The sequence below is a fragment of the Hydra vulgaris genome, chromosome 13 (assembly GCF_038396675.1).
Source record: "Hydra vulgaris chromosome 13, alternate assembly HydraT2T_AEP".
Lineage (NCBI taxonomy): Eukaryota > Metazoa > Cnidaria > Hydrozoa > Anthoathecata > Hydridae > Hydra > Hydra vulgaris.
Genome location: NC_088932.1, coordinates 8,770,969 through 8,789,476, shown reverse-complemented (window position 1 = coordinate 8,789,476; position 18,508 = coordinate 8,770,969). Strand labels below are relative to the sequence as shown.

Genomic DNA, 18,508 nt, shown 5'->3' with positions numbered 1-18,508 from the left:
AAATGCTAAATAACAATTTAAAAGTTGCAAAAAACTCTTTTAATTGTTCTGCAATTGATTTTGATTGGCTTAAATTAGCCCATCTGTTTGTTATGACAGTTAATTGTTATAGAATAAATGGTAGAAATAAATGTACTGTTGTATAATTCCAATATAAGATTTGTGATTTTGATAATAACTGCTGCATTCTATGAGCTTTTTTTTTTTGAGTTGTGCAATATATCTGATTGATTGTAGGCAGCTCTTTTTTTGGATCTTTTATAAGAGAGATAATAAGCTTGCTGTCTAAACTCCCAAAATAGAATGCATTGTTAACGATATCAAGTCGATGATCAAAATTTCAGATCAATCGATTACATGGATTAAAAGGTTTTGCATGATTTAGCGGCAAGTAAGCAAAAAACCAAAATTAATAATTTTTTTATTACAAATTTTTTTCACTTATATAAAGGCAAAATTAATGTTTCCTGAAATACTTAACAGTATGCATTTTATTTATTTTATGCTAACAAATTCATTAAATGTGCCTTGCATCCACATCAATAGAGATATTGAGATTCTTTCTCTTTTTTTTTTTTTATTGATGAAACTTCTTCAAGTTGATTCAGATAGGTGAGGGCTTCCAGATATGTCAGTTGTGTCATCTGAACAAGCATTACTGATTTCAGTTGTAGCATGTATATTAAATAAAGTAATAAACAAGTTTTATAAGAAAAATAAACAAGTCTTATACGAAGAATAAGTGAAACTCATATGAAGAATAGAACAGCCTTATACTAAGAATAAGTGAGACTCATATGAAGAATAGGACAGCCTTATACTATGAATAAGTGAGACTCATATGAAGAATAGGACAGCCTTATACGAAGAATAAGTGAGAATCATATGAAGAATAGGACAGCCTTATACGAAGAATAAGTGAGACTCATATGAAGAATAGGACAGCCTTATACGAAGAATAAGTGAGACTCATATGAAGAATAGGCATTCTTCTAATAAATATCATTTAAAAACATTTAAGTTATTTTGTTATTCAAAATAAGAAAAGTACTAACATGATCTCTATATACTATAACTAATTACTAACAATAATCAGTTATTATATAATGTATGTTATGTAATATCACCTTCCATTGTATCTCCTTCAGTTATTTAAGTGTATATATTTGTACTTGCCACCAGACCGCGCAGTTTGTTTTTGCCACTAGATCCTGCAGTATGTTTTTTTCTCTCACTTTGCGTCTTTTGTCACTCTTTGACAGTCTTCTTGTTAACAGCCATTGTGATATGTTTATAGTTGACAGTTATTATTATAAAATGTTTAAAGTTGTGAGTCATTATTGTAAATTGTTCAAAATTGACAGTCGTTATTGTGAGATATTGATAGTCAGTAGCTATTTAGAACTTAGTTTGAAAGCTTTAATTTTTTTTTTTTAATGTTATTAATTCAATTTTATTGTCTTTCAATGTGCAGACATGAATCTAAACTAAGTTTGTACATTTTCAACAATTAATTATGCGTCTTATTTAGAAAAATAAGATAAACTAAGATAAAAAAATGAATTTTAATTAAATAAACTTATTAACCTAACTAATTTTTATAGCTAGAAATATTCGTTACAGTTGTCATAGCAACTTAAGTTGATTAGTACCATTCATCAAAAAAAACTTTTTTGAAATCGTTTTAATAATTTTTAAATTTATTTTTTAGAGTAAGGTTGCTGATATTGTACCTCTAAATGCAGACTATTAAATTCCCTTTGGAATTAGTTGCTAAGAGGTAAGAAAGTTCACAATTTACATTTAGGTATTTAACTAAACTAAAAATTGGTAAATTTTTAAAAGATCTTTATTGTGTTAAGCTAATTTTATAGGGAAGCATTAAATGATTGTTTTTAGTGTGAAACTGATTTTACAGGGAAGTTTATTATTGAAAAAGTTGTGTTTTCAAATCATGTAAATTTGTTTTAAAATTAGGTTAATATATACCGGTATAAATCCTGTAATAAATTCTATAATACGTATAAGTTATAAAATATAGCTTAATACGAAAGCAACAATAAAAATATAGAATAATAAGTAAATATAAAACAACTAATTATATATTTACACTTGTTTGTATTTATACTTTTTTTTATGTGACGCATGAATAATAACTTAATACTATTAACATTAATATTATTAGCATTAATAAAAAGTAATTTTGATACCTCTTCATTTTAATTGATTGAAATTTTTTGATCAATACATATTGACTATGTTTAATCCATATATGATATAAATGAAAAAAATAATTCTATTTAAAATTTTACTGTGTTTAAAAAAAAAAAAAAATTTCTGTCATAAAATATTTAAACAAAATTTTACAATTGGAAAACTTTTTTATGATTGTTTCAAGAACTTGTCATTAAATCTTCCATTTCAGTTGCAACTTTTTTGAAGGTTCAATTAAATTTGCTCATTTAAATGTGTCATTCAGTTTTATTTTTTTATGTTTTTTTCATTTTTTCTTTTTGAGGTATTTAAAGCTACTTACATGATTACAGTAAACAAATCTTATGTTCATAAAGTTAAAAAAAGTTCTAAAATTATTTCAACTTTTGAGATTTTAAAATTCCTTAATTAAAATGCACAGAAATTAAATGTAAAGCATTCACTTTCACTTTATGTAAGCAAAGGGTTAGTACAATATCGGCATACCTAACTTTTTTTTTTTCAAATAGTTTTTTTAAATTTTGTGTATATAAACAAATACAATGAATACAAAGATGTTTTATTTAAACAATGGATACAGCATCCCAAAAAGGACTCTGGATTTTAAAATTACAAAATGATTATTCATTCCTGATTTTTGGTATCCCAAACCTCCAAAAATGTAAAGAGGCTTATGGAATACTTTTAGGGAAAAATTAAGACTTTTAAGTTAGATAAACAATCAAGTTTTAAACTCGGACTCATACATAAGTGGTGTTGTAGTAGCTTGCTTTGTAAGCAAGAAATTTAGAACCTCACTATGTCCTTGGTAATACCCTGCTTAACATGTTTCTACACAGAGTGGTCTTGTTTATCAAAGTTCATAATCCCATTGTTTCATGCGTACCTATGTCTACAAAAGTGACCCATCTATGTTTCATTTAAAAGTCTGCAAAATGAGGAGTAGCAAAAACCATTCTACATTTCAATTTCAAATATGATTGAATTTTAGATGTTACAACTTGTTTTTGTATTTAAATAGCATGTTTTTAAAATGATGAAATCAAAAAAAATTTGAGAATTAGAAAAATTACTTTTACTTGGAATAAATTTTTTTTGCACCGCTTTAGTTCCAGATTTAAATGAGGTAAAATGATGGTACTAGGTTGAAAAACTAATTATTGAATCAAAAAAGCTGAAATGAAAAATTTTAGCGATAAATTACAATGAACGCAAAATATTTGTTTTATACCTATAAAATCAATTTTAGTCATGCTAACTAAGATAATAAAATTAAATAAGCTAATTAAATTAAATTATAACTAAGTTGTTAAAATATTTATTTTCTCTTAAAGCAAAATTTTCAAATTATTAAAGTTGGTATTTAGAAAAAAACATTTGTTAAAATTTTTTGTTTGTAAGATTAAAAAAAAAAAATTCTGCATTATTTAGTTTTTTTTTAATATTACAGATATAATATAATATAGGCTTAAAAGAAGCAGCAGAAGTGTTAAAAGGCTCAGAAGAACAGTTTCCAACATCTACAATCTTTATTTATTTTAGGGCTCTTCTTTGCCGCCTAAGGGTATGATTCTTTCGATTTTTACTTTTTTTTTGAAACTTTTTTTAAATAATAGTTCTTATAAAAAATATACAGAAATTTATTTTTGTGATTTGTAAAAAAATATAAATACATAAAAAGATAGCGTTTTTAATAAGCCATTCTAAAGTTACATCAAACTTTTCAAGATTTTTTATATAGACTTTAGAAGTTGTTGTTTGTTTTTTTTAAATTAAAATTAAAACTTTACACCAAAGTTTATCTTATTTTTTTTATTCTTTTTTTTTTAAACTAAAATTAAAACATTTAAACCAAAATTTATCTTATTTTAACTATTAAATTTTACTTAAGATTATCAAGATAAGTATTAACAAAAATCTATTATATATAATAAAATCTATGTGCTAGATATATGAATTATATGATTTTATAATATACTAGATGATTTAATAGATAGTTTAATATATTAGCATATTGCCTCTTGTTCTGCTGCCTTGTAGGTTTAGTATTTCTAGGCAAAAGACTAAGAGAAGTTAACTCTGACTTAAATACCTTAACCTTGTGCTCTTGTGCTACTTATGATTGAGTCAAGTTTTGAATTTAAAGCATGATTAAAGTTCTAAAATCTAAAAATATTTTTTAAAAGCAGCGTTTTATTTATTAAATCTTCTTGCAAAATTCAAGAAGTAAGATTTAACAAAAAAATATATGTTCGTCATGTAGTTGCTTTTTATAATATTAATTTAAGATTGTTTTTTCTTTGGTATTTATTTACACCTCTTCACTCAATCACTTTTGTTTTTGTTTTTATTGCTCTCTATTTTTTCTAGACTGCACTTTTTTATGCTTTTTCTGATCAAATTGATTGGGCCTTTCTCTTTATCCCTCTTTGATTGGCTTCAAAACTTAACATTTTTGATTTCTTACTCAGATAGCTTTGTGACTTATTTTCTAGAAACCCCAATCACTTATCTTCACTTTCTTATTTCTGACCATAGCTGGTGCTCAGTTTATCTTGGTTTTTCTTCAAGTGGTTCAGATCATGTTAAAATCACACTAAAACCTTCATATTGTCTTCTACATCAATTTCATTTTCAGAGCTGATTTCTTTTGTCTCATTGCCAAAAATTATCCCTCCCTTTATAATCTGCTTGATTTAGAGAGCTATGGAAGTATTTATTTTTTTTTGACTGCTTCAAGTCAAGTCTCACCCTACTTTGTGATTTACTCATTCTTGTGCAGCTTCTGCTTCTAATTCTCTTTTTTTTTCCCATCTTTTTTCAAAGAACAGCTCTCTAAAGTACAATTGTCTTGTTATAGTTGCAAAAAGTTGATGTAAATAGGTTTTGTCTGGCACTAACAGGGCCTATTCTAGGAAAAAAATTTAGGCAGCTGTACCCCTGCATCCCAGAGAAATTTAGGGGAAAATTGGCATTTTTTTGCACAAAAAAACAATATTTGCCGTAAAAAATGTAATAAAAAAAAAAAAAGGTCCTCAAATTTTATTTTGGGTGGCGCCCAAATACAATCGTCCATTATATTTAGATTACTAAATCTTGAACTAAACAATGACAAGATGTTCTCATTAATTTAGTTTATTTGATCCCTCATTGACGACGCCGTTTTACAGGCAAATGGATGTACCACCAAATACTAATTGTCTTAATAAAACTACTTTATTGGAAAATTGTAATTTTTAATAAAATTTTAAGTTTTTTTTAAAATAAATATTAATTAAAATTTAGTTGTTTCTAAATTTTTGCTTTGAGGCTTTTTTTAAAAAAAATTTAATTAACTGTTTACAACATTTGAGATTTGTACTTTAAATCGAAATAATACAAAGAACATTTAGTAAAAATTTTAGCTTATTTGAAAAAGTTTATGAAAAGTTAAGCATTAAAAACTGAAAATAAATTGTTGTTTCTAATCTTTACTTTCTCCTATTTGAAATTATTTTTTTATGGTGGCTAAACTATGACCACTATGATTGAAGAGGAAGAAAATAAAAATATTATGTAGTATTTAAGTATTGATAAAATTGTTATAAAATATTTATTTGTTAGGTTAAAAAAGTTACTAATAAACTTTTTACTTTTTTACCTTTTTTATTATAACTTTTGTATTATATCTATTTTTTTTATTATATTTTTATTATATCTAATATAGCACAAATGTTATACATGATTCAATATTCACTAGTTTATAATTTAACACTTACAGATAACGACTTTTAATTTAAAAAATTCAGCCAGGACTTATAAGGCAGGAGTAAAATTCAGCTAGGAGGTCAAATTGATAACTAACGATATGCAAAAGTGGTATATAGCTTGTAAACTGGAAACTGTTGTGAAATTTTTCCAAGACTTCTACCAATTAATGCAGCATTTTCATGTTATATCTTCATCCAAGATTTTCATATAGCAAATCTTTGTACTTGTAAAAAAATTATTGATGAATTGTTTTATAATAAAAATAACTCTGTGTTATTATTTACAGAAATTGAACTTTAAAATATGTTAAAGTATTTTTTATAATTTTTTGTTGATTTAGGGTAATCTTGAAGAATCATTAAATTTACTATCTAGAACTGTATCTACGAATACAGAACAAAAAGAAATTATCCTGCTATGTTGTTATGATAAAGGTTGAATTTTATTTATAAAGTAGAAAATATAACTTTTTATTGTAATGACATTAGAAATAAGTTTTTTTATTAAAAAAAAATTAAAATTTTTTTTTTTAAGTAAAAATAATTATTACTTATGAATTTATCTACAGATTTTTTGAAATTTATCTACAGATTTTTTGAAATTTATCTACAGATTTTTTGAAATTTTTTTTGAAAAAAAATTTTTTTTTTAATTCTTTTCTATTATTTTTATTTCTTCAAAATTGTATGAATTGTTTTACAAAATTTTAAGGTTGGTGTCATTTACTTAAAATGGAATGGAATGAATCATTCATTTGTTTCTCAAAGTATTTACATTTAGTTGTGACTTTTCTATTTTTGTATAATATATATATATATATATATATATATATATATATATATATATATATATATATATATATATATATATATATATATATATATATATATATCCTCTTTCCAGTTCTCTTTTATTTAGTTTTTATCTCTTTATGGTTTTTAGTTTGTCTTTCTATATTTTGAAAAGGAATTTATAAATTATTTTCATTAGGTTACAACAAGAATCAAAGTGGTCTGAAGCATACTACGCTTACTTACTAGCACGTAATATCTTTTTACTTATGTTTTATATTGTGTGATGTATTTTTACTTTTTACTTATGTTTTACATTGTGTGATGTATTAGGAAACTGGATATAAGAAAAGTAGTGTTAGCAATTATTTTTTAATGTTATGGTAATATTTTTTATGAAATAATCTATAGAATTTTTTGTGACTTTTATTATAAGCAACAGATTAATTATCTACAGATTAAAACAAACATTAAGAATCAAATTTTCTTTCTAATCTCAAATCAGCAATTAAATGCTTTTTATCTGATTTTTTCCTAATTTTTCTTTAGTTACTTCTGGAGCTTTAAATAAACTTGGTGAAGCATACGCATTATTAAAATCTGTTCCTAAAAAAGTTGTCCGTAAAACGCAGCTTGAAGTTTATCTTACAAGAAAGGTTTTTGTCATCAACTTTTTTTTTTTTTACTACTTTATGTAGTATACAGTTGTTTAAATTATCTGGTACACGCAGATTATTTAAATATTTTAATATCTTCATAATCATTAATTTCAATTTATTAGGTATAATATTTCTCTTTATTTTTTAGTGTCATTTGTACAAAAACTCTCCCCCTGATCAAGTAGAATATATAGTTTTGATATTTGAATTACTTTATTTATGGAATTCTCTTCCCCAATGTACTGAAGATGGCTTACGAGCTTTGATGGCAGGTATAGATACATATATGTATACATACACATGTATGTGTGTGTGCTCTCAATCTCAGCCGATGTATTTACTGAAGCTTTAGAACATACTAAAGCTTCTTATTTCAGTTTTCCTGACGTCAGAGTGCCAATGCTCAATATATATATATATATATATATATATATATATATATATATATATATATATATATATATATATATATATATATATATATATATATATATATATATATATATATATATATATATATATATAGTCACGGATAAAACGCATTCTTTTATTTAAGTGAAAAATAGCAAATGTGTAATAATATAAAGAAAATAAAAGTAACAATAAGCACCATACCTGAAAGACTAAAAATAGTTCATTTTGCACAAAAATAAAGTAGTTTGTTTAAATTATTTAGTATTTTGTATGGCCGCCACGATTTTTTAATACAGCTGCTATATGACGAGGCATTGAATGAATCAGTGAACGACAGTAATCTTCGGTGATATCCGATGTCCAGGCTTGCTTGACTTTTTCCAGGAGATCAGCCTGAGAGGTTGGATTGCTTCTGCCACTTTTCTCTTCATAGTGTACCACACATTTTCAATGAGATTTAGATCAGGCGAGTTACCTGGCCATGGTCCCAAGATTTTAAAACCTGATGATGTAAGCCACTATTTCACTGCTTTAGTACCATGGCATGGCGCCCCATCATGTTGAAAGACTGTGGTTTCATGTATTTCCATAAAATTAGGCCATTTTTTTTTTTTTAATATCTAAGTAAACATTGCCATTAATGGTAGTTCCGTCTGGCATATCCCAGAGACCTGCACGGCCAAACACTGATATTGCTCCCCAGATCATCAGCTTCTTTGGTTGTTTGACAGTGGGCAACATGTACTTGCTATTGTACCTCATTAGTGTTGGACGCCAAACTTTTGGTGCATAGGAAGTAAATTATGTGAACGTTGACTCATCACTAAACATAACTCGTTCCCAATCATGCTCGGACCAGCCCTTGTATTTCTCACAAAATTGCAATCGATCTTTAATGTTTTTCAATGACAGCTTTAGCTTTCTTGCTGGTCTGCAGCTTTTCAAACCTTTTTCAGATAATCTTCTTTGAATAGTTTTGTAGTTCATGTTTCTGCAGCTTTCCGATAGTCTACTTCTTATGAACCCAGACGTTGCACGAGGCGTGCATACAGCAATCCTATAAATCGCACAATCATCTTGCACTGTAGTTGTCCTTGGTCGGCCAGAGCAAGGGCGTGATGAATACGTTTTAGTGTCACGGATCCGTTTAAATGTTTTACAAGCTGTACCAGGTGATATATTTAAGATCTGCCCAATTGCTCTAAATGGCTTGTCTTCGGATCGCAATATTTCCACCTGGGCTTGTTGAGTAACTTTCAGCTCTTGTTTCTTACCCATCCCGTAATAAAAAAAAGAATAAATTGATATAATATAAAAACAGAAATGAACAGTAGTTATGTTTGCCTAAGTTAGTTCAGTATTTACAGACAGTATAGTTTCTTAATAATTTTAACGTTACATGTACTGTACTATATACCTGAATTACACACCTGCATACAGGTAAGCAATTACAGTTACAATTACAGTAATTTAATTCATTATTACTACAGTCATTAACTTATTTTATACATAGCAACAGCTAGCAACAGCTTATTATCACTCACTTTTCTACAAAGCTAAATAAATAAAATATAACAACAAATTTATTTAAAGCGACACAAAATTAATCTTACCTTTATGAATTGCAGAGGGTAATAAAATCCAAATTTGCCTTAATTACTTTGTTTATACGATCAACTTTAACACGTATTATCAAATAGCTAATTACTTTAATATTATGCAAGCATCAATATAATGATTTACGGGTGCCAAGGTAATTTGCAATGAAATATCCTAAAAAATCACTAAAAATTTCAGTGTTTCCAAACTTTTGTCCGTGACTGTATATATAAATTATGTTAGTGTATTCTACAAATAGAGTGCTCAATGTTCTTAAAGAACAGAGCAATAATAAATTAGTAAAAAAACATATCTAATTTTTAGTTGTCTTCAATAGCATATTTCACCATCAATAGGTTCATCAGGAAGAACCTACTGATGGTGAAACATGCTGTTGAAGACAACTAAAAATTAGATAAGTGTTTTTACTCATTCATATATATATATATATATATATATATATATATATATATATATATATATATATATATATATATATATATATATATATATATATATATATATATATATATATATATATATATATATATATTTATATATATATATATATATAAATATATATATATATATATATATGTATATATATTTTACACATTTGTATATATATATATATATATATATATATATATATATATATATATATATATATATATATATATATATCTTATACTGCTGATTTTGGTGTGGCATTGTAATAAGTGAGCAAATGCTCACATAAATATGCTACAGTAGTTCCCATTATCCACAGGCTATTCGAGTACTTCATCAGTGATATTTTCATGCTAAAACAGCATTTATTTGCAATCTTTGAAAAAATTAGATGTATAAAAGATTTTAAGAAATGAAATTAAAGTAAAATGAACTGGCTTAGCTACTTAAGAGTCACACCATATTGAATTTTAATAGGTGGAATAAGAGATAAGCTCTTTTGAGTAGCCAGCCTGGTAGGTCATGTCTAAGGTATTTTTTGAAAAGAATTAGAGTCGTAACCTTGTAACATTGTGACAGCTTGCCTGAAAGCAGGTCAAACTACATTTATTTTGCATCTTATCCAGAAGAGAAAAGGCATAGTTATTAGGTCTAGCCTCAATCTAACACCAGTGTCTTTCTTATTTGCAAATAAAGCTTTAAAGGTATGATTGTTAAGAAAAGCTCTATTGATGATGTCGTACTGAATTTATGGATAGTAGACTTATTATATTTGTATATAATAATGATTTTTTTATTATTATTATTATTTTTTTTTTTTTATTTTTTTTTTTGAAAAAGAAATGTTTATATATTTTTTAAATTATTTTATTTTGAAAGAACTGGGAAAATGTCATCATAGTCATATGTATCCAATAAAATATTTAATTCTGGGAGCAATTTATAACAAACTTTGTGAGAGAGCAAAGGCTTTAATGGTAAATCATATAGTTTGTATCCATTTTTATTCTGGCAATGTTTTGTTTTGCTTTTTTAAATTTTATGTTATTACTCTTATACTGTAGTTTCTTGAGCAAGCAAGTGTACAATGTAAGACTAAACCAATTGATGCATATGTGGTTCCCTTTGCCATGTATGAAATGGCACTTATTTATGCTAAGGATGAAAAAGTGAAATATTTTATTTGTCACCCGTTTTGTATTTTTTTTTTTGTTATGTATAGGTATATTTTTACCGGTGTAAATGATACAGTCTATAATTACATTTAAATTATTATTGCTAAAAATTAAAAAACACTTTTTTTAGACATGGCAGTTAAGCAAAGAAATGCTATGCAAAGTGAAGGTAAAAATATCAATTTTTTTAAATAATGATTGCTATATTTTAGTTTACATATTATATATATATATATATATATATATATATATATATATATATATATATATATATATATGTATATAAATATATATTAGAGTGTCCCAGCCGCCCCAATTTTTTGCAAAATTGCTGTTCAAAATTTTGCAACTGTGTTTCATCATATATACACCAGAAAAATATGTGTTTTTATGATTTTCAAAAAATTGAGCCAGCACAATCAAATTAAAGATTACATTATATTATTGAATTTTTATCTTTTTAGACTAAAATACAAATTAAAGGATGAAAAATGCAATATTTTCCATTGAATGATGTAATATTGTGTACAATATTCATTGTTTATTATAAAAATCGAAACCTCATTTATGTATTTAATCATCAATCATCATCCAGTGCGAACTGCGACTTCTCTTGAGAATAAGATGATAGTTTCCGCTGATCTGGAACTTTTTTTCGCGAACTTTCAACTACTTGGAGTACATCTTGAAACCTTTCTTCGTCCATTGTTACACCCAAGAAATCATGACATAGCTTTACTCCTCTTTCAGCAGCTTCGTTGACTACTTGAAGACTTTGAACAATTGTCTTCAGTTCAAGAAAGTCGTCCAGTTTTGTCCATTCATTGGCTGGTGTTTGAAGAAACTCATAGGGAGCATTCACAATATGGAAAAACCTCATTGATCCAGGGCCAATCAAATCACTCAGTGACTTAATCTTCTCTGAAATTGGTTTAAGGTTAGGCTTTCCAAAGGATGTTCCAACACGATCTGTAGTACTTCCAGCCTTTTCAAATTGGAGGAGCCTGAGCCTCATACTCTCTTTGTCTTTGTCAGATACCATTTGTGAGAAATGAGCCAATGGAACAAGCTCTTCATCCATATACCAACTATGTCTGCTAAAAGCTTTTATTCCCTTGCCAGCAATTATAGAATCATGGTATGCAAACTGTTTCAGTTTCTTGACTAAAATCAAATCGTTGACTGGGGCATCAGCTGCAAGTGGGCATTTAACCCACCATTGCACATAGACACTTACAGCAAACACACAGAAACATTCTATTTCTTGATTTGATTTTTGGTTGCAAGTTCTAAATTGGTAAACTGCTCAATTATCTTTCCGGACAATAATACTATTTTCATAGTGTACAGAAGTTTTGCCATCCATCTTGCTTTGTGCAAAGCTCCAGGGAGCTTCATGCTAAACTTCTGAGGTTTGGATCCTTTTGTAACCAATAACAGGCTAAGTTCAATAAGTTCTTGGTAATCCCCTCGAGTGAAATCTAACGCTAGGAATTCACGGAAGCAATTTATTAAGCTTTCTTGTTCCTTTTCAGTTGCTCTAGGAAGTTCAGGATAGTAAAAGTTTGCTTTATTAACTGGTGGAAGTTGTAAGTAGTGGCTCTTGAATCTGCAACAATTTATAATCATTATCACTAATTAAAGCAAGTCTATTTAATCAATTAAAAAAATCTTTTTTTTTAATGATGTTCTTAAAGCATTAAGCTTACCTTTTAAAAAGTTTTAAGAATGTTTGGACCAGATGAAGCCTATATATTTAATGAATCCCAACAGTCGCTAAGCATGACTTTTCCTACATGCCTGCGGCATGCAAACCACAACAAGGGGCGGTCTAGTTCTTTCTGCAGGCAGACACATGCTGCAGTATGCTGTCCTGTGATGTAAAGAGTGAAATAATTAATTCTTTAATAAAACTATACCTAATAGCCTTACAATTAGTCCATTACTAAAACCTCCTCAGTATTTGTAACCCTAGAGTTTGTGCAAAAATGATTTGTTGATTTGAAATTTAATAAATTATTAACATTTCACAAAATTTAATAAATAATTGCTATGTTATAGCCTAATCTGTATTCGAGGATGTTGTGTCGAAGACCATGCCTATGATGTTTTTGTCGCATTTCCAATCTACAAGCAGATTTTTTGTTGCAACAAAGACAACGCTACCATGTTTCAGATCAGCTTTTGTGGTTGAACTTGGAAGGGCTGGCACGCCAAGAAGTTTAGTTTCTTTTACTCCCAATACTAAAACAGGTAGACCATCATCGGTGTCTTTGTAGTCCAGAGAAGCCATTAGTTTTCCATCCCAATGTACCACCATTTTTGGAGATGGATTCCATTTGCCTTTTATTTGTTGGCTGATATGGGGCAGTATTGATGTTCGATATCGATGGGCTGAACTGGAACTTAAATCTATTTTGAAACATCTCTGCAGACAGATATCATCAAATGTACAAATAAATTCATCTTAGTATTACTAATGTTATTGCTTACACTCCAGGCAATAAGATTTGAATTCTTATGAATATCATGTGGGACAAATATGTGTTCACCAGATTTAATTTGCCTTTTGTGTCGGCGTTCAATTTCAGAGCAGGCCGAGCTGGGTCCAGCAGTCCCCCCAACCGATTCATCACAAGAACTACTGGTTAACTCAAACTCATCAGTTTCTTTGAACATTATCGAATGGTCTCTTTTGGGAAAAGCTTTATCATAGGTTCTTTTCTGCCTTTTCTCAACAACTTTTGAATGGGCTTTGTCAATTCCTAAATAAGATGCTTTCCGTTCAGTTATCATGCTTTGCGTGAAAGCAATGTCTGCATCGATGGATTCTTTTTTCTTTGTTGTTTTATGTCATTTTTGAACTTCCATATCTTGGAGAACAGATTTCTTATAAAATTACATGGTAGCATCTAATGTTGACATAAATTTCTTGATTCTTGGGTTATCCAAATGTCTTCGATTTTCATTGTATTTCATTAACTTCATAAATTCATTACATTCTTCTTTAATTATTTTGCCAATGTTGTTTCTTCCACTTATTGGAGGTATATTTGACTTCAAATAATGCTTCAGGACATTATCGATTGTAAGAGATAATGCATCATTAAAGTTTAAACCCTTAAGGTTTGCAAGCAGGCAAAGAATTACTTGCTTCTTTGTTGGTAGTTTATGTCCCTTAAGTCCCTCGTCGTTGATACCAGGAGTGGTCCCTAATATCATTTATATATATATCGATCATTATGTCTAGTTCCATTATGATGCATTTATATTATATATTAATCATTAGTAATCTGAAAAATAATCAAAGTTAGTTAAATAACAATACTAAACAAAGATAAAATAAATGTTCATAAGATATTATTACAAAAAATGTATATTTTTCACAGTATCAAACTTTATGTCGCTTGTGCTAACTCATATGTGATCAGATTGCAGAAAAAAATTATTAACCGTTGTTTTTAGGCCCAAACGCCTTACCAAAAACTTGAACAGCTATCCACGACCAAATTTTGAGTTTTGTGGGGCAGCTGGGACGCCCTAATATATATATATATATATATATATATATATATATATATATATATATATATATATATACATATATATATATATATATATATATGTATATATATACACATGTATATATATATATATATATATATATATATATATATATATATATATATATATATATATATATATATATCTGAGTGTGTGTATACATATAAAACAATTGAAAAATAAGACAAATTTTTTTTTTTTAACAAGTAAGACAACAATATATGTTTCGACTATTTTAGAGTCATCTTCAGTTGGGTTTAAAAAAGCTTATTTAGTTTTATAATTAAATAACAAATATTCTACAGTAATAAAGTATAAATTACAATTTTTAATTAATTACAACAAAATAGGCAATAGCAAAAAATACAATAAAAAAGATATTAAATTATTTTACAAAAGTTTAACGACTAATAATAGTAACTGTTATTTCAAAGATATCTTATAGTGGTTCAACTGCTTGTTTATATCTGGTTTTTTCCATTCAATGAACAAACTTTCCTTGATCTTAAGCTCAAAGTTATTTTAGGCAGAATCCGATATAGAGAAACAGTCATTATTATAATTATTAAAACAATTATTGTTAGTATGGAGATGTTTGTATATGTGTGAGTTTTTATCTCTCCTCTAGTGTTCAATCAGTCGTGTTTTGAGGTAGCAAGAAGTTTTGCCTATATAACAGGAATTTCATCCTCTGCATACATGGGTATATAAAACTAAATAAGTTTTTTTAAACCCAATTGAAGATGACTATAAAATAGTCAAAACATGTATTGTTGTTTTATTTGTTAAAAAAAAAATATGGTTTTTATTAATAAGTGGAAAAAATTTGTCTTATATCTTAATTGTTTTATTTATCTTGTGCAAAAAAATTTTTTGAAAATATATATGTACATTTGTGTTTTATATACATATATGTATATGTGTGTGTTTATGTGTGTGTTTTTGCGTATGTTTTTGCGTATTTGTGCTAATACTTGACTTTTAATACATTTTAGCAATAAAAGTTAAGTATTTGACTGATTAAGTTGATTGATGATTTGAAAAACAAAAATTTTAGTTGAAAAGTTTTACACTTTATTACTTTAATACTTTGTAAATTTCTGCACACAAAAAAAACATTTGAGAAAGAATGTTTAATAGAAGAACGAAGAATACTGTAATTAAGGAGAAATAATTTTTGAATGAAGCAAATATTTACATCCAGAAATAAAAATTAATGAAAAAAGCACTATTAACTATATTTTTTAAAAAACATCAAAAATGGACAAAAAATACAAACAGAGTAATGTATATATATTTTATATATACATTACTCTGTTAGTAAATACTGATGAACATTATATTCAAAACAAGTATACTTACCATAACTAAGTATATATAATAAAATTTTCTAAAAAATCAAATCAATAGAAAATGAGTAAATAAAAAAATAAATGTATTATAAACGTAATTTATTTAGTGGCAAGTGATAATTATGTAGATGAAGGTGATAATTTACGTAGTGGTACTTGATAACTGTGTAGTGATAGGTAATAATTATGTAGTGGCAAGGTATAACTAAGTAGTGGCAGATTATAATTTTGTAGTGGCAGGTGATAAACTTCTCAGAATTTCATTACTATCTGTATTTTGAAGTTATTATTTATTAATAGAGTTGGCACCAATAATTTGCTTTACGTGTCAGATAAATGACAGTTATGCTTTGATTGATTGTCTGCTCATAATTTAGTTAGAACTCTACTGCAAACATCTAAATGCCAATCACGTAAAAATTTGTATTCTATTTTCTTAAATGTTATATAGAAATAGATTGAATGTATCATTGAGGAAGCGTTGTGTATATTGTCTTTAATTTATTCTTATGTTTTGATTGAGAAGTTGCTAATTTTATTTTAACTTTAGTTTTATTCAATGTTTTAATATTTTATAAAAATTTTTAAAAATTAAGTTTTTTTCTTATGTAGGTTTTATTTTATGTTTATTTTATATTATATATCATAATATATACTTTAATTTTACTCAATGTTTTAATATTTTATCTAATTTTTAGTTCAGATTATCTATTATTTTTAGTACTGAGAGACAACCTTAATTTTTTTGTTTACGTATAATTGCGTTATTGTTTACGTATAATTGCGTAATTGTTTACGTATGATTGTGTAATTGTTTACAGATGATTGCGTGGTTGTTTACGTATGATTGCGTAATTGTATATGTGTAATTGCGTAATTGTATACGTATGATAGCGTAATTGTTTATGTAGGTTCTCGGTGTAGTTATGGCAATTTTAAACCATTATAGCGTCTTTATGATATTTTGTTGACTGCGACGTATTTCCGTTAAATAAGCAAGTCTGTGAATTATGAAAAGACGAAAAAATGATAAATTTTGTGGTATCATAAAATATAAATGTTTGTTGCGAAAAAACCCAGACCGGAGATTCTTTTTTTTTTAAATAAAATCTTCTAAAAGTCCTAATCGCTCGTCCAAATTTGAATAAGATTTTAAATAAGTACGTTTTTTAGGTGAAATGAACATCTTTTGTTCATTTCACCTGAAAAACGTACTTATTAGGTTTTTTAGGTGATCTAAACATCAGTTTAATTATATGATCTATTCTGATCGTTTATTTGCGCTTTTTCTTAATTATAAGCTCTTTCTTTGTCGGAATTCTAGTATTTTTTGTGAAAATTGATAGAAATGTTGTATTTTGACAACTATATATTGTTAATATACGTCAGAACCGATTAGACTTGGATCTTTAGTAAATTAAGGCACTTTTTCAAAAGATTTGAACTAAATTCATGTTAGCCCCAATGAGCAAAAGTGATCTAAAGACTCCAAAATGCTGTTTTTTAGATTCACTATTAGGGGTAGTAAATAGGTTTTGAAAATTATATTAAAAAAAAGAAAAGTTTCTTTAAATATTAAAAAAACCTGAATCAAAAAAATTTTTAGCATCTAAAGCTTTTGTTTGGACATAATATGCTAATAAAATCATGCTAATTTCAAATTAAAAAATTTGATTAATTTGTAAATCGCCTTAACTACACCGAGTTAGTGGTTTTTTATGTCGATGGGTTAATTCTAAAACATTGTATGTCCATTTTAGACAGTTGTGAGAAAAATGATTTTAAAAATTTAAACTCGTATACAAATTCAAATATTTAAAAGCAAAATATGTTTTTAAATATTTGAAAATATTTACAATACAATAAAAAAACAATTACATGTTTTTAAATATTTGAATTTGTATACGAGTTTTAGCTTTTTAAATCATGTTCTCACAACTGTCTAAAATGGGCATTCAACGATTTAGAATTAACTCATCGATGTATACTTCGCGTTTGTTAATATGTTTATTGTTCATTCAAGTAATATGAATAAAAGTTTACGAATGTTGTACTTTTATTTTTTTTAAGGATACCTTTAAAAATTATGACTTTGAGAATAGACTTTTATTTCGCATTCATGCTGTATTAAACACCTTAGAAGATAAGGAAGCGATCAGACTGGCTCAGCTTAAACTTACGTCGCCAAATTTTGAAGGAGTATGATTCTTTTACAAACTATGTAGTTTTATTTAATATATGATACCATTTATTATTATGTTATATAGTAACATAATTGACCATTTTGAGCGTTGTTATGTTAAAATAGCATTTTTATGTTAAAATTTATTTATTATGGCTAGACTCGCTTTTTTTTTAATACGATATATAAAATATTTTATACATCATATATTACGATATGCAATATTTCATATACTAAACCCTCAGCCATGCTAATCTCAGTTTTTCAAAACACTTTGCTGCTGCTATTAAATATCAAATGAAAGGTCCTTTTGTATGTAGGGTTACGACATATTTATATCCTCGGTTAACTGTATAAA

The 18,508-nt window shown here is 26.8% G+C and overlaps 1 protein-coding gene across 1 annotated transcript in view; it reads left to right on the top strand.

Annotated features, from left to right (window-relative positions):
- Positions 1-18,307, top strand: part of LOC100202577 (tetratricopeptide repeat protein 39C) — a 56,383-nt gene extending 38,076 nt beyond the window's left edge. Inside the window, exons 7-16 of the mRNA XM_065816723.1 lie at positions 3,681-3,778; positions 6,305-6,398; positions 6,676-6,730; positions 6,955-7,007; positions 7,305-7,411; positions 7,563-7,686; positions 10,757-10,854; positions 10,942-11,046; positions 11,183-11,221; positions 18,039-18,307. Of these exons, the coding sequence (XP_065672795.1) occupies positions 3,681-3,778; positions 6,305-6,398; positions 6,676-6,730; positions 6,955-7,007; positions 7,305-7,411; positions 7,563-7,686; positions 10,757-10,854; positions 10,942-11,046; positions 11,183-11,221; positions 18,039-18,173 (908 nt within the window). The 3' untranslated portion in view covers positions 18,174-18,307. The remainder of the gene's footprint in view (positions 1-3,680; positions 3,779-6,304; positions 6,399-6,675; positions 6,731-6,954; positions 7,008-7,304; positions 7,412-7,562; positions 7,687-10,756; positions 10,855-10,941; positions 11,047-11,182; positions 11,222-18,038) is intronic.
- Positions 18,308-18,508: the final 201 nt, after the last annotated feature.